The sequence below is a fragment of the Dipodomys merriami genome, unplaced genomic scaffold, assembly GCF_024711535.1.
Source record: "Dipodomys merriami isolate MVZ:Mamm:240054 unplaced genomic scaffold, mDipMer1.0.p SCAF_37, whole genome shotgun sequence".
Classification (NCBI taxonomy): Eukaryota; Metazoa; Chordata; class Mammalia; order Rodentia; family Heteromyidae; genus Dipodomys; species Dipodomys merriami.
Window position 1 is genome coordinate 12519185 of NW_027205270.1, and position 26006 is coordinate 12545190.

The 26006-nt window shown below is 44.8% G+C and overlaps 1 protein-coding gene across 1 annotated transcript in view; it reads left to right on the plus strand.

Moving 5' to 3' along the window:
• Tcf7l1 (transcription factor 7 like 1) overlaps window positions 1-26006 on the plus strand; it is a 206805-nt gene that overhangs the window by 27375 nt on the left and 153424 nt on the right. Inside the window, exons 2-4 of the mRNA XM_069988914.1 lie at window positions 2498-2903; window positions 2988-3051; window positions 3297-3424. Of these exons, the coding sequence (XP_069845015.1) occupies window positions 2498-2903; window positions 2988-3051; window positions 3297-3424 (598 nt within the window). The remainder of the gene's footprint in view (window positions 1-2497; window positions 2904-2987; window positions 3052-3296; window positions 3425-26006) is intronic.

Genomic DNA, 26006 nt, shown 5'->3' on the forward strand with positions numbered 1-26006 from the left:
CGAACCCAGGGCCTCATGCATGCAAGGCAAGCGCTCTACCACTGAGCCACCTTCCCAGCCCCCTGAGCTTTACTTTTCATTCAAAATTCTACTCACAGGGCTGGGAATATGACTTAGTGGTAGAGTGCTTGCCTAGCATGCATGAAGCCCTGGGTTAGATTCCTCAGTACCACATACACAGAAAAGGCTGGAAATGGTGCTGTGGCTCAAGTGGTAGAGTGCTAGCCTTGAACAAAAAGCAGTTTAGGAACAGTGCCAAGGCCTGAATTCAAGCCCTGGCACTAGCAAAAAAAAAAAAAGTCTACTCACAATGAGTGGCAGTATGCACTGGTAATCCCAGGCTAAGGCAAGATGATCTTAAGTTAAAGGCCATTCTAGGCTATATGGAGAAACTGTCTTAAAAAAAAAAAAAAAAGAATTTGAGGGTTGGGGGTTGGAACAGGAGAGGGAAAATGGGGGAAAACAAAGGAAGAGGTGACAAAGATCAAAAAGCATTGTACTTATAATCTGATTATGGAATTATAACTCCTTTGTACAGATACTTCACAACAAGAATATATTTTTCATGATACATGCTTTTCTGAAAACATTTTGTAATGCTATTTTCACATATTGGTTGTGCAAAATAAAGGCATTATTTCAAAACAAATGAAACAGTGATACACACCTATCACCTTTCTACTAAGAGTATTTTTTTCCCAAATCAATCTGGGTCCACAGGAGCAGGGGCCTCATTCAGCCAGCTGGTTGCTGTGGAACCGCTTGTAAGGATGGAGAATGGAATGTATATACCAGTTGCCCTGAAGCTCCAAAGTTCCTTGTATCTGTGACTATTTCTTTTTTTTTCTTTTTTCTTTTTTTGGTCCGGTTGTGGGGCCTGAACTCTGGGACTGAGCACTGTCCCTCAGCTCTTCAGCTCAAGGCTAGCGCTCTACCACAGTGCCACTTCCGGCTTTTTTCTTTTTGCTTATGTGGTGCTGAGAAATCGAACCCAGGGCCTCAGGCATGCAAGGCAAGCGCTCTACCACTGAGCCAACTTCCCAGCCCCATCTGTGACTATTTCTATATGTGCTATGCCTTTAGAAAACTCTTCTGCCACTTGTATTTAAAACAGTTTAACTGAGTGCTAGTGGCTCAAGCTTGCAATCCTAGCTACTCACGAGACCGAGATCTCAAGATCATGGTTCGAAGCCAGTCCAGGCAGGAAGATCCAGTAGACTCTCATCTCCAATCACCGAAAAGCAGAAGTGGAGCTGTGGCTTCAGTGTTAAGAGTGCTAACCTTGAGCAAAAAGTTAGGGTCAGTGCCCAAGCTTTGTGTTCAAGTCCCAAGACCTGAAATTAAAAAATAACAACAAAAGTTTAGGTACTCCTAAACTGACTTCCAGATTGCTGTCACCAACAGTTTCCCACCATTGGAGGTGCAAGAAAATATCCTTCCTCTTTCTGAATTCCCCCAAACCGGCTGGAGAGGGATGGGAATCCAGGACTTCATGCATATTAAGCACAAGTTCTACAACTGGGTTATAACGATATCTTCATATAATGTCTTTCCTTGCAAACCTGGTGGGGCGTTTTTCTTATGTTCATTGGCTACGACTCTGGAGATTCTGGGATGACTGTTTTTGGGGTGGGGTGTGACCCGTTCCGATTTCAATAGTGATCATTGGATTTAAGAACTTATTCCAAACTATTTGGGGGGAGAGGGGTTCCACGTTGACTCCTGGACAAGCTCGAAACCACGTCAGGAGCGAGGAACACTGGGACCCCACAGAAAAGAACAGAAGGTCGCGGGACCAAGTTCCCAGTGCCATAAATCGCTCCGATTCGGGGCTCTGCAACCCTCTGAGCTGACCGGGGCTGAAGCGCTCGGGCCCGGCCCAGAGGCACTGCAGGGCAGCCGGGCGGGCCGCGGCAGATGTGCGGGTCCGAGGCTTTCCCGCAGGGGGCAGTGCCGCCCGCCCGCGCGCCCTCGCCGTGGGAGGGGGGTGTGGACCCGCACAAGTTCTGGGGGTTGTTTGGAAGAAAGTTAAGAGAATAACCGAGGGGTTGCGGGCAAGACTCTGGGGTTGGCAGGAGGGTGCGGAGAGAGTCTCTAGGGGTGCCGGGGAGGGGGTCGGGGTGAGTTTGGGAGGTAGGGACGGGGAGCCCCCGGAAGGTGCGAGGGAGCAGTGCGCGCGTGCGAATGTGAGTGTGTGTGCGCGCGCCGGAGCTCTCCGGGTTCCGCGAGGCGCGCGGGTGTCAGCTTGCAGCCGGGGCTCCTCCCTCCGGCCCCCCTGCCCAGCCGGGCGGGCCCTCCCCTCCGTCCCCGCTCGCCCCTCCCCGGCGGGCCAGGCTGTGGGACGCCCCGGCGGAGGCAGGCGGCGGCTGCGAGTTGGGGAGCCCCGGGCTCCGCTCTGCCGGAGGGGCCCCCCGAGCCGAGCCTTCCCCCGCCCCGGCCGGGCTGCGGCGGGCCCGCTTCCCGCGGGGCCACGCCCTGTCAAACTTTGTGGCTCTAGCGGCGGCGGCCGAGGCCGCGGCGATAGGAGCGGGCCGAGGAGCGGGAGGAAGGGGCGCCGGGCCCGGCCGGGCCGGGCAGGGCGCGGGAGGCGCGGGGCTCGGAGCGCGGCGGCCCCGGCCCGCGGCCCCACCATGCCCCAGCTCGGTGGCGGTGGCGGCGCCGGCGGCGGCGGTGGAGGCGGCGGCGGCGGAGGCGGAGGCGGCGGCGGTGGCGGTGGCGGAGCCGGAGCGGCCAGCGGCGGGGACGACCTCGGGGCGAACGACGAGCTGATCCCCTTCCAGGACGAGGGGGGCGAGGAGCAGGAGCCGAGCAGCGACAGCGCCTCGGCGCAGCGCGATCTGGACGAGGTCAAGTCGTCCCTGGTCAACGAGTCGGAGAATCAGAGCAGCAGCTCGGACTCGGAGGTGAGGCGGCTCCCGTGGGGAGCCCCGGGGGGACCCCAGCTCCTCTCCCGCTCACCCGCCCTCGCCTTTGTGTCTCCTCCGCAGGCGGAGAGGCGCCCGCAGCCCGCCCGGGACGCTTTCCAGAAGCCGCGGGACTATTTCGCCGAAGGTACGTGGCTGCCCGGCCGCTCGGGTCTCCAGTCTCGCTCGGGCCTCGGAGCGTCCCGCGCCTCGGGGGTCCCCCCCTCTCAGGTCCGGGTGTGCGAGCCCCCGCCGCTCCTCCCCGCTCTGCGGCGGCCACCCTGGGGCGCGCGTGAGGGGCGCTCGGGGTCCCCGTCCCCTCCCGGAGTTTCCTGCTGCGGCGCCGTCCCGGGGGGGCCCCCGGGCCTCACCCCGTCTTGGTTTTGTCCGCAGTGAGAAGGCCCCAGGACGGCTCGTTCTTTAAGGGACCCGCGTACCCGGGGTACCCCTTCCTGATGATCCCGGACCTGAGCAGCCCGTACCTCTCCAACGGCCCCCTGTCTCCCGGAGGAGCGCGCACGGTGAGTGCGAGTCGGCCGGCCGGGGCTGCGCCGGGGTGGGTGGGCGCCGGGCGGGGAGGGCGGGATGCACCCCCGGTGCTCGGCCACCGAGTGGGGGATGGGGCCTCCTGCGCCGATCCCGGGCAGAACTTGTTTGCAGAGTTCAACTCCTCGGTGGCCGCCGCGACCCGCGCCTGTAGAGAAAAGTTGCTTTAACTTCGTCCCTTTTACGGATCGAGGTCTAGGAGCCACCTCTGGGGTCTTCCCTTGGCCTCAAAGGAAGCTTGTGCCAAAAGGAAAACTTGGATTTGTGCGTGCTTTAAGGAGAAAGGGGTGTCCTCGCTTTCCTTCCTAGAGATCGGTCAGCTTGGCAGTTAGGCAGGGAACGGCAGGAGCCGGGTGGACGACGTGGTGCCCGATTCTCCAGGTTCTCTGGGCGACCTGGAGCTGGGTCTTGACAAACCCTGTCTTCGTGGTGGGTTATCCACGACCCTCCCCAACACCCCGTTCCCCCCCCCCCCCCCCCCCCCCCGCCATCACCGCCGGGCTTCTCTCTCCGGGGCTCTGCAGAGCTCTACTGAACTCTGGATCTTAAACTCCCTGAGAAGATTTTGAGGGAGATCCTAGGCTTTCTCCGAGTGAAGGAACTTGGCTTTTCCCCCCCTTTTGTTGCCGGCTTTTCTCATTTAAAGCGACCGCTAGGACACTTTAAACCTGTTAATGGGCGCGCATTGTGTGCTGGGGGCTGGCATTTACAGCAGTGATTAAGCAAATTGACTGGGCCCCAGACGAAGTGCAAATGAGGGCGGATTCCTTCACCCCCTTCTTGGGCTCTAAGCTCCCGCCTCCTCCCCTGCGTAGCCAGGGGTACTGTCCGGGGCCGCGAGGCCTTTGTGTCCCCCACCCCCCCACCCCCGGAACTGCCTCTCCATCCTTGGGTTGTTTGGTGCTGGGTCCGCTGGCAGGTCTCAGATGAGCACCCACCTACTGTGTGCCAGGCCTGATTCGGACTGCCATTTGGACACAGTTCATTCTTTGCTTCCCGCCCAACTTTCCAGTGCCTGCTTAGTTTGTTCTCCAGTGGGGGCTGGGAGTGTTGGCCCTTCAGGAACGGCTTTTCCCAGACAGCAAACTCACTTGGTGCTACAGTAGGCCTTAAATAAGGATCATAACTAAAGAACTGTTAGGTGTGGACAGGTGGGCTGTCCTTGCTGTCATTGTGGGATTGTTTGTGGAGATCGATGGCCTCTACGCTTGGTTCAGTGGGGAGCATGCACATCACTTGATGGAGTGTGGGGGCTAGGAGAGAGGCTCTGATGGATCCAGAGGGTTGCAGAACCACCCAGACCTCCTGGCTTTGCCCTGGCAGGGAGACCCTGCAGCTTTGCATCTGCTGAACTGGAATACCCCAGGAAATCCTGTTGTGTCATTTTTGCAGTGAAAGCTGGACATTCACCTGTGACTGTTGCCTTTTCTCATCCACATTTCAAGAAAAACGATGTGGGTAAAAGTTGGGTGAACTTTCCCTCTCATAGCTGCAGAGGATGGAAGCAGACACTTCCCGTAACTTTGTGTGAGATGAGAAGAGTTCTGCCACCAGAGTCCCAGTTTTCTATTTATCATTAGGATGTCTGGAGAGTGGGGTTTGGGAGCCACTAACATCAGTATGCCAGCTCTGAACCAGGCCCTAGGCCATCAGAAATGCTCCACATAAGACTTCAAGCTGGAAATACCTCCAGTCATTTTAGGACATTTTTAATTCTTCTAGCCTCTCAGGTTAAAAAGTTTGTACCATAACTCTGACAACTGTATCTCTTGGTCTCCTGTTTGGCTATTAAGATCCCAAGTAAGACAGGTTTTTCTGTTTGTCCCTTCTTTCTGCCCTTCTACCACATTTTCTGTGTTCTTCTGTATAAGGACGTCCAAAGACTAATTTTTGCTGACATTGTAGATTCCTGATGACTAAATCCAGGCTTGTGTAGGATTTTGGAGCTTTCCTTGGGGAAATCAGTTTCCTTCATCTGCATGCCTCTGACTGTCCCTGCTCATCTTTGAAGCCATTCCCCTATACAATAGCCAGTGTCACCACTTCCCTTCCCAGGATCCTAAGATACTTTCCTGGGGGGGCCTGGATTCTATTCTGCTTCCATTCCTACAACTTGTCTCCTGGGAGCATTGCCTTAATAGAGTTCAGCCCACCCTCACAGTCTGTGCTTCTATGCCTACTATCTGATTAGTTACAAAGTTCATTGATGTGGTAGGGAAGTTTTTTTTTTTTTCTAATTTGACTGTATTCTTGGGCATTGTGGCCAGTGAAGAAAGCCAGTGAGGAGCTGATGAAGTACTCATTTGCACAATAGGGCTGAGGTGAGGGTTTTCCTCTGGATGATTATATCATTGTAATTAGTGTAGTTTTCACTGGAGACAGACTAGATCAGAGTGGTCCTCTGATGTAGATAGATGTGGGGTGAGGAAAGGGAAGGAGTTGATAGTTTGGGGTGAAGAGGAATTTGGAATATGTATGCTCCAGTTTCTCTTTTTGGCTTCTTATGTCTTTTTGTTGTTGTTTCACTTGTAAATTGCACAACTGTTGCTCTAAGGCCTATAGGTAGTATAAGAATGAGTTGCTTGGTTCTCTGCTGCTAAATTTTGTGTGTGTACATACATGGTACAAGAGTGTAAGCCAGTCCTAGGTCTTGAACTCAGAGCCTGGGCTCTTTTTTGCTGGTCCTGGACACTATCCCTGAGCTGTTTTGCTCAAGGCTAGAGCTCTACTACTTTAGCCAGAGTGTCATTTCTGAGTTTTTTAAAAAAAATATTTATATTTTGTTAATTATTTTTGCCAGTCCTGCTTGAACCCATGGCCTGGGCATTATCCTTGAGCCTCTTTGTGCTCAAGGCTAGTGCTCTACCATATGAGCCACAGTGACACTTCCGGCATTTTCTGAGTAGTTTATGGAGGTAAGAGTTTCACAAACTATCCTGTCTGGGCTGGCTTCGAACTGTGATCCTCAGATCTCAGCCTCCTGAGTAGCTAGGATTACAGTATGAGCTATTAGCACCCAACTTCCCTAAGCATTTTTGCTCAAAGCTAGTGTTTGACCACTTGAGCCACAGCTCCATTCCAGTTTGATGGTGATTAATTGGAGGTAAGAGTCTCACAGACTTTCCTGCGTAGGCTGGCTTTGAAGCAGGATGCTCAGATAGTAGCCTCCTGTGTGGCTTGGATTACAGGTGTGAACCACTGGTGCCCAGTTTGCTGCTAACATTTTTTTATTTTATTTTATTTTATTTTATTTTTTGGGTCCGGTCGTGGAGCCTGAACTCTGGGCCTGGGCGCTGTCCCTCAGCTCTTCAGCTCAAGGCTAGCACTCTACCACTTGAGCCACAGTGCCACTTCTGGCTTTTTTTCTTTTTGTGTATGTGGTGTTGGGGAATCGAACCCGGGGCCTCATGCTCTACCACTGAGCCACCTTCCCAGCCCGCTAACATTTTTGTAGAACTTCCAAACCAGAATAGTGGGGCCCGGCTGGAGTGTTTTCAGGGTATTCCTAGACTTTAGGTATAGCTGGCAGTAGGCCTCAGCATCCTCACTCACTGGCATAGTTGCTACTGGGACAAAGGAACAGGTCGGTCCTGCTCCAGCAGCATTAGTAAGTGGATATGAAAAATTGTTTAAGATGAAACTGTTCATTATGGTTGGGCAAGCTAGCTACAAAGTGATTGAGTAGTTTGTGACTATAACTTCAGTGCTAATGACATTTTGGAAAGTAGCATGTCTAGGAAGAGTTGTTGAGTGCAACTGTAGTTTGTGTGTCCAGTGTGTACATTTAGAAGTCACTATTATGCAGTGCAAGTACAAGTTGCTTGTGTCTTTGTCAAACACTCCCAACTCAGATTTTTTACGAAATCTTTCTGGTCTTTTAAAATGTCAACTTACTTTTAAATTTCTTTGTATCTCACTTTCCCTTGGGTAGCCTTGGAATGCCATTGGCATTCCTGTTCTTCGAGGCAAGCAGAAATGTTTTTTTCTAGGAGCAGTAAGGGTTTAAACTCAGGGCCTCTTGCTTATTAGGCTAGTGTCTATCACTTAAACATGCCACTAGCCTTTGTTTGCTTTCAGTTATTTTTTTAGATAGGGTTTTGCTTTTATCTGGTCCTGGCTTCAGACCTTGGTTCCTCCATAGCTAAAATTAAACTCATACCACCATGCCTGGGACATTTGCCTTGCTTTTTGTTTGGGCTGTCCTAGAACTATGGTCCTCTTAAGGTAGCTAGAATTATAAGTATAAGGCACAGAACCTGGACACAGAAATCTCTTTGTAAGTATAGAGAGACTGTGTCAGGGAATTGTGTATAACAGCTAAGGAAAATCTTTTCTTTTGGCAGATCAGTACAAACATGCTGTTTTTGGTAAAATTCTTTTAAGTCATTTCATCTAAATATAACTTGTGTTCCATTTTTTACTAAATATAACTCTTGAGTTTAATGAGTGCTTTTCACATGGAGTAAACTTTTGGGAGGGCCTTGACTGTGTTGCTGAAGTTTTGGCACTGCGATTGCTAAGCTGACATTTGGTTTCAAATCTATGGAAGGATTTGAACCCTGTCCGTCTTTTTTTCTTTGGGTGGGTGGATCTGGCAGGGAATATCTGACTTGTTAAAATTTTGGAAAGGTCAGGTTTGTTCTCACTCTTCATTAATTTCATTTTTAGAGCTTCTTGTGAAGGAAGGCTGGTGTGCTGCATGAGCACATGTGCACACACACACACACACACACACACACACACACACACACACACAAACAAAACCTTCACCTTTAACAAAGATTATTCCAGTTATTATTGGACAGACACGATGCCTGTAGTAATCCCAGCTACTTGGGAGGAGGAGTTAGGAGGCTCTCCATTTGAAGCCAACTTGAGCAAAACATCAGAGAGACTAAGAAACAAACTGGGTGTGGTGGTATGCATCTGAAACCCCATATACTCAGGGGATGGAGGTAGGAGAATAACTGTATAAGCCTGCTTAGGCAAAAACAAGAGACTATATCTGAAAATGAACTAAAGCAAGAAAAATGGTGTGGGCCCTGAATGTGACTTTCTTTTCTTTTTTTTAATATGCCAGTAATGGGGTTTGAACTCGGTCTGGATGCTGTCCCTGAGGTTTTTTTTTTGTTTTTTTGTTTTTTGTTTCTCAAAGCTAGCACTTTGCCACTTGTGCCATAACTCCATTTCTGGCTCTTTTTTTTTTTTTTTTTTTTTCCCCGAGGGAGAGGGGATAGTTAATTGGAGTTAAGAGTCTCATAGACTTTCCTGCTCAGGCTGGCTTTGAACCATGATCCTCAGATCTCAGCCTTTGAGTGGCTAGGAATACAGGTGTGTGTCACTGGCATCCAGCTTCTTCTTCAATTCAATTGTAATAAGTATTTATCATGGATAATGGCTTCAGAACTATGAATGATAAGATGTATTAAATCTAGTCTTTGCCTTAAATAATGTTAGGATAAAGTAATATTAGCATTGCAAGAGGAAATCTTTGTTATGAGGCAGTTAAGTCTAGAGAAGCAGATGTATGTATGTATGTATGTATGTATATATGTATGTATGTTTTGGTTGGTCATGGGGCTTGAACTCTGGGCCTGAGCGCTGTCCCTCAGCTCTTCAGCTGAGCTCTTCAGTCTAGAGCTCTACTACTTGAGCTACAACGCCACTTTGGTTTTCTGGTAGTTTATTGGAGATAAGAGTTTCACAGACTTTCCTGCCCGGGCTGGCTTTGAACTGTGATCCTCAGATCTCAGCCTCCTGAGTAGCTGGGATTACAGGCGTGAACCACCAGTGCCCAGGAGAAGCAGTTTTAAAATAAAGAGAAATTTGGAAAAATTTCTTTGAGCTGAGATAATCAAGAAAGTCAGGTAGAAGAAATGGTTTTAAACTAGTGTTTGAAATGCACTTGCTTTCTTTCATTAATTTCATTTATTATTTTGTGGTGTTGGGGTTTGAACTCAGGGTCTCATGCTTTACAACTGGGCACTCCATTTCTTAGACATGCCTGCAGCCCCTTTTCATTGGTTATTTTGAGATAGGGTCTTATTTCTTGCTTTAGCTTGTGCCTGCATGACCAGCTGCCTATTTCCATGAAACTAGGATGACAGATGTGCACAACCTGTCCAGCAGTTGATTGAGGTCTTATGACCTCAAACCACTATCTTTTGTCGTTCAGCCTCTTAAGCAGCTAGCTCACTCCTTCTAAAATTCAAAATAATTCTTGTTAATTGTAGAAGAACAAAGCAGTACAGAGGAATTTAAAGAACAAGTAGTCCTTCACTTCCATCTTGAGGTGGAAGCCAGCATAGGGAGAGCAAAATCAAAGAGAGAGGAAAGGGGCTGGGAATGTGGCTTAGTGGTAGAGTGCTTGTTTAGCCGGCATGAAACCTTGGGTTTGATTCCTCAGTACCACATAAACCTAAAAGGCTGGCAGTGGCTCTGTGGCTCAAGTGGTAGAATGCTAGCCTTGAGCAAAGAAGTTCAGAGACAGTGCCAGGGAAGGAATCTGCCCTTAATTCAAGTGGCAGAAGAGAATCATCAAAAGTTACACCAGGAGTTAGAGACATAGGTCTGTGGTAGAATACTTGCAATAGCATGCTTGAGGCCCTGGATTCAATCTTTAGCCTCACACACAAAAAAAGAAGAAGCCAGTCACTGATGGTTAACACTTGTAATCCTAGCTACTCAGGAGGCTAAGATCTGAGGATCTGGGTTCAAAGCCAGTCCAGGCAAACAAGTCAGACACAATTAACCAGCTAGAAGTGGATATATTACTCATGTAGTAGAGATATAGTTTGAGTGAAAAGCCCAAGCAAGAGAGGGAGACCCTAAGTTCAAGTCCCAGTATTGGCACATACACATAAAAGTTTTGCCAAGAAGTTATGTGACTCACACCACATACTACTGCTTAGAAAGATAATTGTGGGCTGGAGGGGCATAGTGTAGGAGCTAGAATAGTGTGGAGACTTACAGGAGCCAAAGGAGAGGGAAAAGGGCTCTTTTCCTTCAGTAGAAAGGAAGCAATGTAGGGGAGAGGCAGGGTTACTTGCATTTCTTTGAGAGGAGATGGTACCTGAACAGAAAGTAGCTGATGCCACTGTTAATTCTTGGTGTCTAAGCCTGGGTAACCTGAGGAATGACTTCAACAGGTGGAACCCTGGCCTTCCATCTCAGTGCTGGGACAGATGCTCCCAGAATAGTTCTGCACTCTGAGAGGCTGTCAGTAGGTTCTAGGGGAGGATGCTAGGAGCAGGAGAAGTGAAGTGGAGGGGTGGGAGTGGATGGGGAAGGGAAGGGAGTCAAGAGGCCAGGTGGGAGGAGGCTCCAGGACACAAGCCACATTTCACCTTCTGAAAGATGTTGGAAAGCCAGACTGTAGATAACTTAGTTAAGAAGACTGGCAAACAACAACAACAACAACAACAAACACTAACCCTTTAGTTGGAGGCCTGCCAATGAACAAAAGCACCAGATACCCAATGCAACTTCCAGTCTCAGGCCAAAAAAAAGATTGGGTGTGGAAAAGGAGGAGGGGAAGAGCTATAGGCTCTATAATCTACCAAAGAAAGTGTATTAAGGATGTTTGGGAGAGGTGCTCAGACAGGACTGAAGGTGAATGGAAAAGAGGAGAGGAGAGATGAGATCACAAGAAGATAGGCTTTCTCCTCTACTGATGGAGTGAACATGTTAGATATTCTCTCACTTTTACAGTCAGTTGGCTGAGGTAAGAGTGTTGTTGGCCTTGGGGAGACTACAGGCTCCCCTCCTTTCCCTTCGGTTCTCTTCCCATCCTTTCCCCTTGGGCTTAAACTCTGGGCCACACACTCTTGCTTGGCTTTTTCACTCAAAGCTACTGCTCTACTACTTGAGCCACACTTTTACTTCCAGTTTTTTGCTGGTTAATTGGAGATAAGAGATTCTGATTTGTCTGTCCAGGTTGGCGTCAAACTTAGATTCTTACATCATTAGGACTCTGCCTCCAGAGTAGCAAGGGTTACAAGCATGAGTTTCCAGAGTCCAGCTCAGGCTTTTCCTTCTTTTCTTTTTTTTGTTGTTGTTCCTGAGTTTTGTGCTTTGGAGTAGTGTACTACTATTTGAACCTATAGTTCCACTTCTGGTTTTCTGGTGGTTAATTAAAGAGTCTCAAGAACTTTCCTGCCTGGGCTGGTTTTTAACTGCAATCCTGAGATCCCAGCCTACTGAGTAGCAGATGTGAGCCACCAGTGCCTGGCTCAGGTTTTTCCTTTCTACTTCATTATGAAGCTGAAAATGTTGTGGCTTCTTAGCTACCTGTTAAGTACAAATTGTTTGTGTGTCGATATAAAGATATAACATACTTGGGACATTCTTGCCTCTTGTCTGGAGCTGGCGGGTTTTGAAGGGTGATAAAGATGGGAATCAAAACACAAACTTGTTTGCATTTGGGGGCAGAGATGAGTACAAGATTAGTTGGGGACAGGGAAGGATTACAGAGAACTGCCCCAATTTGGCTAATCTAATCTATTTTGGAGGTGTTTGTGGTTTTTGTTTTAATTCTTTTAAGCATCCTATGCTTCATATTAATTATCTTTGTCCAAATTGGACTGAATTTATAGAGGAATGAAATAAATGAAGTTTCCAAAACTTTGGCAATTGTGAATGTAGGGGTCTGGAGAGATATGAAGGGGACTTGGGCTTTTCTCTGTGTTGGACTTGCTGTCCAGGAACTCCAGGGATTGCTTTATGTCTGTCATTCATCAGGTGTATATGCTCTGAATAGATACTTTTTAAAATTATTATTATCTTCAAATAATTGTGAAAAGGATATTGAATATATCACTTTATAAGTACAATGCATCTTGGCCAATATCACCCCTTCCATTGTTCTTTTCTCTCCCAACCACCCCATCCCCTCAAGTTTCCTGGTTCCATTTTCACATATGTACATGAATGTATTGACTACATCTGCCCACCATTTCTGTCTCCTTTTGTGTTCCTTCCCCCTTACCTCATCTCTCAAAAAACATATTTCAGCTTCCTGGTATTCATTTGGTTAAGCTGTATGTTAATTGTTCAGAGGAGTTACACGGTAAAAATCCTTCCCTGAGTAAACCCTACTTCAGTTTGTTTATGTATATATGTATATGCTCCTAGTTAAGGTTTTATTTGTTTTGTATTGGTCTTGGGGCTTGAACTCAGGGCCTAGGTGTTGGCCCTGAGCTTTTGTGCTCAAGGCTAGCACTTTACCACTTGAGCAACAGCTATACTTCCGGCTTTTGGGTGGTTAACTAGAGATAAGAGTCATGGACTTTCCTGCCTGGGTGCAATCCTCAAACCTTAGCCCTCCCAAATATCTAGGATTACAGGCATGAGCCACTAGCTCCCAGCACTTAATATAATTTTTCTGAGTACTTTCAATGCTCTAAAACAAATTTCAGAATCTTAAATCTTTCTGTTGTGTGCATAATATTGACTTTTGTGGGAAATGAGCATTTAATGTAGAAGTATACTTCAGTGTTTGAAAAGAAAATCATAAAAAATGTTTTCTTAACTATAACCTTTTAAAGAGTGTTCTGAAATCCTAACAGGTGGTAACTCTAATTAATTACTTGGAATTGCTAGGACAGGAAATGAATTCGCACTCATGCTCTCAGATAGTTACAACATTTTTGGAAATCAGTTTTCAGGAGAACAAGGCCCCAAGTGTTCACCCTGATTCTAGAAAATAAAGCCAAACATACTATTCACAGAATGAACTATATATAAATGGCTCCCAGATACATGAACCTATGTTCAACCTACCATGATGCTAATTAAGACAAGAATACCTTTTCACATCTGATTAACACTAAGATTTTGAATTCAGAGTGTTCACTGCTGTGTGTGTGACTACACATGGCAAGTGTGTGCTGAAATGGTTGCTCTTTTGGGCTGTTCATAGGGGTGTAAATGGCTTCACCCTATTTGGAAAGCATTTGTCAAGTGGCTATTACAATCTTTGTAGTTTTTATTCTTCCTGAATTGCTAGGATGGAAGAAGCTTGTTATTCCCATTTTTGCCTTCTGTGCAAACAGACTTGTAGAGGTCAAGTTTATCCTATCAAGTTGTACTGCTAGTCATTGCAAGTGTCACCATTTGAACTTGGTTGTGAGTCCAAAGTCTAGCTCTTTCCATTCTACCCTTGTAACTTTGCACCCAAGCCTGGTATCACTGGCTCCCTCTCTGAAGAGGGCACTGACCTTTATTTCCCAGCTCAGAAATCCTGGGGGGAGTTGTCACTTGGAACTGGAGGGTGGGTAGACTCATCCCAACTTTACAAACTGCAACTGGACATGTCCCTTCCTTAGTCAGAAGTGGTCTGAGTGAGGGAGTGGCCAAGAGTGAACTTGTCTTGCCTGGCTGTGCTAGAGTGGAGGAAATAACCTTTAGTCTGCTGCCCTAGGAACTTTAGCACCTGAGGAAAAAGTGTTTATCTGCTAACTTTTGACTTGTTTGGAAGCTGGAAACTGGCTTTGTTGCAATAGGTGAAGGTTGGAACAGCACATGAGTACAAGAACGCCCAAGGAGTAAATTTGCTCCCTATCCCTGTGATCTGGATTGCAACATTGTTAACAAACCAAGCTCTGGTAAACCAAGCATGCAAATATTATTTCCTTATGGTTGGTTTCATAAACTTTTGATATTTTAAGAATCTTTAAGCTATCTACAAATATAAAAAAAAATCAGTCCCAGTCATTTGTAAAATATTATTATGGTATAAAGTGACCATGAAAGAAATACTGGTGCTGGCTGATAGTGGCTCACACCTATAATCCTAGCTACTTTGGTAGGCGGAGATCTGAGGACAAGGCTCAAAGCCAGCCCAGGCAGACAAATCCTTGAGACTCTTAACCTCCAATTAACTAGCAAAAAGCTGGAACTGAGCTGGATGCTGGAGGCCCAAGCCTGTAATCTTTGCTACTCAGGAGGCTAAGGTCTGAGGATCATGGTTTGAAGCCAGCCAGGGCAGAAAGTCCAAGAGCCTCTTATCTCCAATTAACTAGTAAAAGAAGCTGGAAGTGGAGGTGTGACTCAACTGATAGAGCAGCAGCCATGACTGAAAAAGCTAAGGGACAGCACTGAGGCTCTAAATCAGATCAACTTACAAGTCGGTTGTAGTAATTTCTGATGTTTCAGACTGTACTGCTCTTCATTAATGCACTTGGCTTTGTAAAACAGACCTTCTAGGGGTGGGTTTATCCTGAGATTTTTACCAAGAATCCTTACATGAGTGTCTAGAGCTGGAAGGGATAGTTCAGTCCAATGTACTAGTGAGGAACACAAGCTCAGGTAAGCAAGAATAGACAATTATGAATGATGGACATAAGACCAGAATTCAGGTGTGCTCAGTGGAGCTCTACCCTCCCCACCATTGGGGAGGTCCACAGTGAGCCATGCCCCAGAGACCATGAACCTTAAAATACTTGTTTATCTGATGCATGATAAGTGATTCATTTGTTGAATGTTGACAGCATGAATATTTAAACATCAACATTAAAAAGCAGTGCTGTAGGCACTTTACCACACTGGTATAACTTCCCACACTGAACTTTGGTGCATGTGATATTATAACCTCTGGTTTTTCCCTGAGGAAGCAGAGACTGAGATGAAGTAAGTGGCCCAGAGTTACCTCCCCAGGTGAGAAAGCCAGCTTTGCAGCCTTGGGGCTGTGTGTGCGTGTACGTGTGTGTGTGCGTGCGTGCACGCACGCACACACATACACAAATTAATGTGAAAATGCTTTTTGGAACAGATTGTGCGCATGCATGTTGTATGTGTATCCGTGTGTGCACGCACGTGCACATGCGCGTGTGTGTGCATGTGTGCCAGTACTGGAGCTTGAACTCTGTGCCTCAGAGAGAACTCCATTTGCTGGTTAATTGGAGATAAGAATTTCACAGACTTTTCTGACCAGATTTGCTTTGAACTGGGATTCTCAGATCTCAAGCCTTCTGAATAGCTAGGATTAAAAATCATAGGTACACATCAAAATATGAGTAGCATCTCTCTGTGTTCATTCTTCACAATAGTAATTTTTTTCCCTTTCATAGGCCCTTTTCATATCTGGGTGGAGTTAGAGACTTTAATGCTGCTTTACTGAGAGTCTAGTGATGGTGTTAAGTGCTGCTTAATCTTTCTTGTTTTTTTCTGGAGCTCCAATTAGTCTTTTCCTCCAAATTTGGTTTTGATTTTCTTCTGACCTCTTGAAGTGGTCAACTTGGCTTCTTAATTAAACATCATGATATGTGGTAATTATGTTCTTCTGTTGACCTAGTCTCTTGCTTATTACTTCCTAATCCTGACCAGTCCCATTTTTTTGAATGTGTGGATATTCTTGTGTACATAATTTTGATGTAGTCATTACTTTTTTTTTTTTTTGATAGTCCTGGAGTTTGAACTTAAGAGTCTTGCACAAGCTAGACTAAGCTACACTTATAGCCCTGCTTTTTTTTTTTTTTTTTTTTTTTTACCGGTTATGTTGGCAATGGAATTTAGCAAACTTTTCTACTTGGGCTGGCCTTGAACCTTGATCCTCCAGATCCTGAGTAGTTAGGATTATGGGTGTGAGTCAGGGGTGCCCAGTTAGTCATTACTAACTGTATTATCTGCTAAACTTGTTTTCTAGGTAGGAGGCATAGAGGAGAGGTATGGCGGGAGTATTAAGAGTATTCAAAATTAAAACACTGTATGTCAACTTTCTAACATAAGCACTTTTGTCAGGAACAGAGAGACACTGGTACTGGAGCAGAGGATCCTCTTACAGGGTATTCCTAGACCTTCCTGAGGAGAGCTAATATGGGAAGGAGATAGGATAGAAGGCTGGGTCTGTTCCTAGACTAGCCTTTGACCCTTCACAAAAGAGGAATGTGTGGAGAGTAGCTTCAGGCTTAACTGATGGTAGAACTGAACCACTGACAACCAATCCCCCCCAACTTTTTTTTTTTTTTTTGTCGGTTGTGGGGCCTGAACTCTGGGCCTGGACGCTGCCTCTCAGCTCTTCAGCTCAATGTTAGTGCTCCACCACTTGAGCCACAGCACCAATTCTGGCTTTTTCTGCTTATGTGGTGCTGAGGAATCGAACCCAAGGCCTTATGCATGTGAGGCAAGCACTCTACCACTGAGTCACCTTCCCAACCCCAATCCCCTTCTTTTTAGAGAGGCTTTGTGGCAAGAGGGCCTGCGTCCATGATGGTTTTGTGATGTGTGCCCAGGCTTGGCTCTGGCAAAATAATTGTAGCACTTGAGGTTCACTAAATTAACATTTTAGGGTTTTTTTTTGTTTTTTTTTTGTTTTTGGTGGGTTGTGGGGCTTGAACTTTGGGCCTGGGTGATGCCCCTCAGCTTTTCAGCTCAAGGTTAGTGCTCTACCACTTGAGCCACAGTGCCACTTCTGGCTTTTTTTGCTTATGTGGTACTGAGGAATCAAATCCAGGGCTTCATGCATGCAAAGCAGCACTCTATCACTGAGCCACCTTCCCAGCTCAACATTTTAGTTTTATAATGCAGAGTTTTAAAATCAGGATTTAACTGACCAAGGCTAAAATGAAATGTTTATGTCTAGAAATTGATTTCTAGATTAAAAAAAAAAGAAATGAGAGATGTTATTAAAATACCTTTTTTGGTTGCTTGTGGGGCTTGAACTTGGAGCTTGGGTATTGTCCCTGAGCTCTTTAGCTCAAGGCTAGAACTTTACCAACTTGGGCTACAGCAACACTTCCATTAAAAATAATTTATTGTTACAAGATTGTAGTAGTACTATTAGGATAGATAGTGAGCAGGGATTTAGCCATATATCTACATAATTAATTAATTGATTCAAGGTCTAGCTGTTTATGTAGCACATGGTAGCCTGGAACTGTGTGTGTGTGTGTGTGTGTGTGCGCGCGCGCGCGCGCGCGCGCATACGCATGTACCCTGGGATTGAACTCAGGTCTGGGCAGTGTCCCTGAACTTCTTTTTATTTATTTATTTATTTTTGGGTCCGGTTGTGGGACCTAAACTCTGGGTCTGGGTGCTGTCCCTCAGCTCTTCAGCTCAAGGCTAGCGCTCTATCACTTGAGCCACAGCACCACTTCCGGCTTTTTTCTTTTTGCTTATGTGGTGCTGAGGAATTGAACCCAGGGCCTCATGCATGCAAGGCAAGCACTCTACCACTGAGCCACCTTCCCAGCCCCTCTCTGAACTTCTTTTGTTCAAGGCTAGCACTCTACCATTCCGGTAGTTTATTGGAGATAAGAGTCTCATGGAGTTTCCTGCCCTTGCTGGTTTTGAACCATGATCCTCAGATCTTAGCCTTCTCAGTGGGTAGGATTACAGGCACATAAGCCACTGGTACCTGGCTGGCCTGGAACTTTTGATCCTTCTCCCTCTGGTGCAAGAATTTCATGCGTGTTTCAGCACACCCACTGTTATCAACAGTTTAATAAGCAGATATATTGTTGTAGTATTTTAAAACATCTTTATAGGAAATGGCTAAATTGTATAGTCAGGAGAAAAGCCAGAGATGCCTAAAATTAATTGGTATGATAGCATCAGAATTTCATACAGATTTTGAATATGCATGGTTGGCAGTTCCCTTTGTAAGAGCTTACATATAACTTATATATAATCATGAATTTATGTGGGATCTTTTTTTTTTTTTTTTTTGTCGGTTGTGGGGCTTGAACTCTGGGCCTGGGCGCTGTCCCTCAGCTCTTCAGCTCAAGGCGAGCGCTCTACCACTTGAGCTACAGCGCCACTTCCAGTTTTCTGGTGGTTTATTAGAGATAGGAGTCTCACAGTCTTTCCTGCCCGGGCTGGCTTTGAACTGCATCCTCAGATCTTAGCCTCCTAAGTAGCTAGGATTACAGGCGTGAGCCACCGGCGCCTGGCTTATGTGGGATCTTAATCACATAGCTGTCATCAGGATGGTATGTGTATGTCTGTGCTTTTATATACCTTATATATGTGGAAAAATTTATGCAATACTAAGTATAATGTATATAAATTATATATATACACATATACATTTAATTTCCAAATGAATTTTCATAAGTTACACTCAAAGTACTTAGGAACGTGATTTCTAAAGTAGCTGGACTCTTTTTGTGTGACTGAATAGCATATATGTGAGTATTAAGTAAGATGAAGATATAAGTTGAGATCTGGAAGTTTGAAATTTGAAGCCAATCTGAGCAGAAAAGTCTTTGAGACTCCATCTCCAAAATAACCAGCAAAAAAGCAGAGCTGAAGGCCTGGCTCAAGTGGTAGAGCACCATCTGAGCAAGCAAAGTCTAGCAAGTATGAGGTCCTGAGTTCAAAGCCTAGTATTGGCCAAAACAAAACAAATAAAAGGACATTCACCATTGTATAGTTACCAAAGTCAGAAGTTAACAGAGACATACTTTTGCCTCATCTACAGACTTTAAGGTTTTTTTTTTGGGGGGGGGGGGTCCAGTTGTGGGGCCTGAACTCTGGGCCTGGGCACTGTCCCTCAGCTCTTCAGCTCAAGGCTAGTGCTCTACCACTTGAGCTACAGTGCCACTTTTGGCCTTTTCTGTGTATGTGGCACTGAGGAATCGAACCCAGGGCCTCATGCATGCAAGGCAAGTGCTCTACCACTGAGCCACCTTCCCAGCCCACAGACTTTAAGATTTTAATGATTTATTTTGTAGCAATAGGATAATATGATATATATATATATATATATATATATATATATTTGTTCTTAATATATATTTGGTTTTGTTTTTTGTTTTTTGTTTTTGGGTCCGGTTGTGGGGCCTGAACTCTGGGCCTGGGCACTGTCCCTCAGCTCTTCAGCTCAAGGCTAGCGCTCTATCACTTGAGCCACAGCACCACTTCTGGCTTTTTTCTTTTTGCTTATGTGGTGCTGAGAAATCAAACCCAGGGCCTCGTGCATGCAAGGCAAGCGCTCTACCACTGAGCCACCTTCCCATCCCCTATATATTTGTATTGTAAAGATACTGTACAGAGGGGCTACAGTTACACGAGCAAGGCAATGAGACCATTTCTTATCGAGCATTTTTATTTTTCCCCTATCATCCCTTTCCTTCCCAATATGAGATATACTATATATATATATAATTTTAAATTGGAGGCTGGGGGTGTAGCTTAGTGACAGAATGCTTGTTTAAAGTGCTTGTGAGATGCTTGGTTCAGTCCTTAGCACCAAAAAACAAAACCAAACCAAACAAACCAGCAGAAAGAAAAAAAATGCTTTTTGGTTCAGATGAGCACAAGATCACATTATGATAAGTTACCTTATTTTGTTAATCTCATCCAGTTTATTTTGCTTTTTATTTTTGTTGGTTGTGGGGCTTGAACTTGGGGCCTGTACACTGTTTCTGAGCTCTTTTGCCTTAAGGCTAGCACTCTGCCACTTGTGCTCTTGTGCCACTTCCAGTTTTCTAGTGGTTAATTGGAGACAAGAGTCTCACGGACTTTCCTGCCTTGGTTGGCGTCAGACCAAGATCCTCAGGGTAGCTAGGATTACAGGCCTGAACCACCAGTGCCTGGCATCTTTTCCAGCTTAGAATAATCTAGTTTTCAGCCTGTGTCTCTCACGTTCATGACCTTTTTCCTCATAAGTAGATTTAGGTTGTACGTTTTTGGGCAGGAAGTATGGTATTTTCAGGAGGAATTGGAAACACTATCTACTTTCTCCTCATTATAGCTGATGTTAATTTTTATCATGGTTAATATATTAACTAGGAATCTGGTGTGGTGGTGAATACCTGTAATCTTAGCACATAGGGAAGACAAGGAAGAAAAATCAGAGGTTAGCCTAGGCTACTCAGGAGTATTATGCTTATGCCTTAATCCTCCTTTTCTGCCAAAAAAAATTCTGTCAAGTTTCTTCAAGAAGGTTACCATTTTTTTCTTAATTAGTATCTTGTGGGAGATAACTTTGAGACAATATAAATATCCCCACCCCCCTTTTTTTTTTTTTTTTTTGCCAGTCCTGGGGTTTGAACTCAGGGCCTGGGCACAGTCCCTGAGCTTCTTTTGCTCAAGGCTAGTGCTCTACTACTTGAGCCACAGCTCTACTTCTGGCTTTTTCTGTGTATGTGGAACTGAGGACTTGAATCCAGGGCTTCATGCATGCTAGGCAAGCATCCTACCACTGAGCCAATCTTCCCAGCCCCAATATCCCATTTCTTACCAAACATTTACCTACTGGTTTTAGTTAGTAACCCTTAATGAGTTTTTGCCAGGAACAATTATTGCTGTAGTGGTAGTCAAATAGTCAAAAAATTAACATTATAATACAGGAATATTAGTTTTCAAGTTGCTGTCAGATTTGTGAATACTAAATAGGATGATTTGTTTGTTTGTTTGTCTTTGTCCTTGTTTTTAAAAAAATAAGGCTAGGATGTAGATACAGTATTTGGCCAGCATGTACCAGGCACTGAGTGGCCCCAGCAACACAAAAGAAAACAAAAAACAGCTTCTTTTTACTGTTTATAATATTTTATTATGTCTAGATCAAAGGTGATTTATCAAGAAATTACAGTACATGATTTTGGAGGGTATTTTCCTAGTGAAATGTTATCAGAGTTGATATTCTGCTCTGTATTCTTCAAAGGATGTAAAGGATGTAAAGAACTTCCTAATTAGGTTTTTATGTGGATGACTAAGAAGTTTTTCAAAGTCTGGATTTTGTTAAACGCAATCCCCAAATGTCTTTTGACCTGTTTCTTAGTCCCCAGCAGTTCTTCAGAATTGTTAGATTTAGATTCACTATGTAGCTTGAAATTCTCTTGTTTCCATCTCTCCAGTGCTGGGGTTCTGCCTACATTCACCATCAAGCTTCAGTGTTTCTCTGCTTCACCCGGCTACCTCTCCCATCCTCACCCCATGCTGGGGATAGAACCCAGGGTCTTGTCATGCTAGGCAAGCACTCAACCACTGAGCTATATCCTCAGCCATTTCTCTCTTTGTGTTTTTGTAAGATTGCTGCATAGAGAGCCTATGGAGAGATACTTAGATTCTGATTGTCCCTCTGATGTTAACAGTCAGAGGCACCCACTACCTCTATTTTATTTCTAGTTTTGAAATAGTAATACTTTGTATCATTTCTGTTGCATTCATCTGTTGTAATATTTTTAAAGAATGAGTGACCTATCATCAACTATTTAGTTACATTATATCAGAGGTTAGCTAACTAAAGTCCACAGGCCAATCCAATGTGCCTCTTGTTTTTGTAAGTGATGTTTAATTAGAACATAGATACACAGAACACAGATACACAGAAGTTTTATTAGAACACATGCTTAGTCATTTGCATATTACTTAGGGATGCTTTGCATTACAGGGTGCCCAGTTTTGTAGTTGTGATTGGGGCCATAAGTGGCCCACAGAAATAGAAAGATTTTTAGAAGAAGTTTACAGACTTTGGTTCCAGAGCATGGTTTTTTGTTTTTTGGTTTTTTTTTTGGGTCCAGTCGTGGGGCCTGAACTCTGGGCCTGGGTGCAGTCCCTCAGCTCTTCAGCTCAAGGCTAGTGCTCTACCCTTGAGCCACAGTGTCACTTTTTTTTCCTGCTTATGTGGTGCTGAGGAATCGAACCCAGGGCCTCATACATGCAAGGCAAGCGCTCTACCACTGAGCCATCTTCCCAGGCTGCTCCAGAGCATGGTAAAAGCAATTCAAGTGCTTGACTCTTTGCTTTTAGTTTCTGTCACCCTAAAAGGATGACCAGTGAACTTAAAGGTATTTTATAAACTTATAGATTTAAGCCTATTTAATGTTTTTCAGTCTATTGCAGTTACTATCCTTGCTGGTATTCAAACTGTCCCATCTTTGGCTAGTTGGAGTCTCTGTAAGTTGGTTCCCGAGTTCCTTGGACACAATACTGGTATGACAGGATGTTCCAGGCCCAACTTGAATATTTCCTGTCCCAGACTTATAAAGCCAGCTAGTTCGAGAAGGAACTCTGCCTCCTTTAATTGGGCAAGATTATTTGGAGACCACCATCTAAATTACTAGCAGACTAGCATGCACATATAGCCACTACAGTTTATTTTGGTTAATCTTTCTAAGGATACCAAGCAATTCTGTATGGATTAGAAGTAGAATATAGGGGCTGGGAAGGTGGCTCAGTGGTAGAGCGCTAGCCTTGAGCTGAAGAGCTGAGGGACAGTGCCCAGGCCCAGAGTTCAGGCCCCATGACTGGACCCCCCACCCAAAAAAAAAAAAAGAAGTAGAATATAATAAGTTGATTGTAATTTAAAAACATGTAAGTACTTACTTGCTCTAACATGATATCATATTCTTTGTGTGTATCCTTAACATTGGTAATATCTTGATTCCTCTATTAATTTCATAATTGCAGTTGTATGAGAAAATTGTTCTATATGTAGTCATTCATACTTTCTGTTCTTTCAATTTAAAAATGCATATATATTTTTATACCTGATGGCATTTTAACAGAAAATGTTCACAAAATTTTCCCGAGGAGAGTTCTCTTTATAGAATGCATACCTTCAGATGATGACAGCAAATCCAAACAGTATGCTTCCTTTCATTAGTGTTCATATTATTTTGCTTATTAAGTGTTTGTCACCTTAAGAACATATGATCAGGGGTTGGGAAGGTGGCTCAGTGGTAGAGTGCTTTGCTTTGCATGCATGAGGCCCTGGGTTCGATTCCTCAGCACCACATAAACAGAAAAAGGCAGAAGTGGTGCTGTGGCTCAAGTGGTAGAGCGCTAGCCTTGAGCTGAAGAGCTGAGGGATAGTGCCCAGGCCCAGAGTTCAGGCCCCACAACTGACCAAAAAAAAAAGAACATATGATCATTCATCAGGGAGAAGTTGAAGTCTTGTGAAAATTGAAGCAAAAACGGAATACTGAATTACAGATTTCCATTCAATACTGAGGCTAAGACCATACATATATACACATGGTATTTTAAGATTTTTATATACTTATATTTTTGGTGACACTAAGGCTTGAACTCAGGTCCTCACACTTGCTAGACTGGCATGATACCTCTGAGCCATGCTTCCTGCCCTCCTTTGAGGCCATATATTGCTGGGACCTACTTCGTAGTTGCAAAGATTAAATAAGGTTGTACATACACATGTAGAACAATGCCTGATACATAGTAAGTACTTTGTTTAAATGAACTTAACTGCTCCATGTGGTGGTCTGGGTTTTCAAGATTTCACTATATAATTCAGTTTCTACATAGCATCATTTCTGAGGCATTGATTGATGATTGACTGTGTGTTGGGAATTGAACCCAGTCCTCATTCATGGCTGGACAAGCACTTTTCCGAGGAGCTATACATGTATTTATTTAAGCGCTTTTTGCTGAATTTGGGGTGGCTACTTTTTGAGAATTTGTGTTCCTAAGGACCCCTGAGGTCATATTCTCTTTCTAATCACCATCAACCTGGTACGGTGCCTCATACACAAAGTCTGCCTTCTTTCTGCACATGTGTGAAGGCCTGATATTATTTATTTCTATTTCCCTCCTTTTTATGCGCAGCATGTAATAAAATAAATAGTAAAAACCTGTCTTCTTCCTGGACAGTTTTAGGCTAACAAGGGAAATCATTGTTCAGTTCTGGTATCTTTCAGTGTGAAGTTTTTGATAAGTTGATATTGGTAGCTGATCATTTTCATTTTGCTTATTATGAAAGTTTTTTCCAATTCATCTCAGAATCGAGGCTGTATATCCTTTTAAAAATAAAGCAGAGGTGCTTGCTAGAGTTAGACCTTTGTTCATGCCTGTGAACTTCATCTGTGATACTGGGAGTATGAGCACAGTTGTGGAGACCATATGTTTTCATAGGCCTGTGCCAAGGAAAATACTTTAGAATTACATTAGCAACTCCAAGGTATTTTGGCTCTTCTGAAAGGACACATGATAGTTTTCCAGTTATAGGAACAAGGGCTTTTGTATTATGCTGCAGTTTCTTATAGGCTAGAACAATAGTGCCTCTATCACTACCTCCCAGAGCAACATCTTTGGAATATTATTAGGTAGAATACACTGTGCCTCATTTCTGCAGGACTTCTCAGGCCTTTAACACACCATAATAACCCCTCAGAGGGTAGTGTATTATGCAGATTCCTGGGGCTCACTTGACCAAGGCTTTCCTTGTGTTTGGAGTACTCCCCTCCACCCACAGTCCCTCACCCCACGCCTAGGTCTCACTTTATACTTCCCTGCCTGCCAGCCTTACTGTAAATTCTCAGCTCCCTGTACTTGAGCATCTTTCACTGTTGGCAAATATGTGCCTAATTATCCTATACATATTTGTCTTCTAAACTCACTGAAGAAGACAGGAAGTGAGTCTGTTTTGTTCACTAACCATTGGCATTCTCAGCACCAGGCATATAGAAGACTTTGGTGCTGGTCCTGGGGCTTGAACTTGGGGCCTGAAGTCTCTCTGCCTGTACTTCCTTTTTGCCCAATGCTAGCACTCTACCTCGGTACCACTAATGGGTTTTTCTGAGTAGTTTTATTAGAGATAAGAATCTCACAGACTTTCCTGCCTGGGCTGACTTTGAATTATGATCCTCAGATCTCAGCCTTCTGAGTAGGATTACAGGCATGAGCCACTAGTGCCTGGTTCAGCCAATATTTGAATGAGTGGCAGAAACAGGAACCTCATAGAGCTAATGCTCCACAGAATCACTTAGGTTGCGAACTTTTTTTGTGTGTGCAAGCCTATGCTGAGACTTGAACTCAGGGCCTCATACTCTTGCCTGGCTTTTTTACTCAAGGCTGGTGCTCTACCACTTGAGCCACCTCTCTAGTTCTGGCATTTTGCTGGCTCATTGGAGATAAGAGTCTGAGATTTGTCTGCCTGGGCTGGCTTTGAACCTCCATCTTCACCTCTCAGCCTCCTGAGTAGCTAGGATTACAGATGTGAGCCACTGTCAACTGGCTTGTATTTCATTTTCAAACACAAAAAAAGATTTTCATAATGCTCATTAATTTGCTCAATGCATCCAGCTGGCAGGAAACTGTCAATTTTATTTAAAGAGGAGGCACAGTGTTTGAAATAACTTGTCTCAGAGGCACACCACCCATCAGCCAAGATTAGAAACCTTCGTTTCCTGATACCTGTCTCAGGGCCCGTTACCCACCTGGCCTGTCTGGACCACTTCTAACCTCGTTAGTTGCTTCAATGGCAACCAGTGTTTCCTACTGTAGGAAGGGAAGAAATCAGTTGCTCCTTTGTACACTAATTAACACAGGCAGAACAAAAGGCCCTGCCTTTTTCAAGTTCAAGTTTGACTCATGTATGGTCCTCAGTGAAGATTATGATCTTGGATAAATTAAAAACAAATGTTAAAGAAGTCATAATGAGGTAGAAGGGGAGTTCAGGATTCTTTTGTTTTTAAATCCTCTGGATAAACAGACCGCTCTGTAAAGCAGACATTCTCTTCTCCCTCCTCCACTTAGCCAGCCCTCCTTTTCGAAATGTCTTCAATCATTAGCATTCATTTTTCTTCAACCTAGCAAGGTGGGTCTGCAGTCCCTGTGTACAACCTTGTTCACCAAGCTACCAGCTTCTCTGAA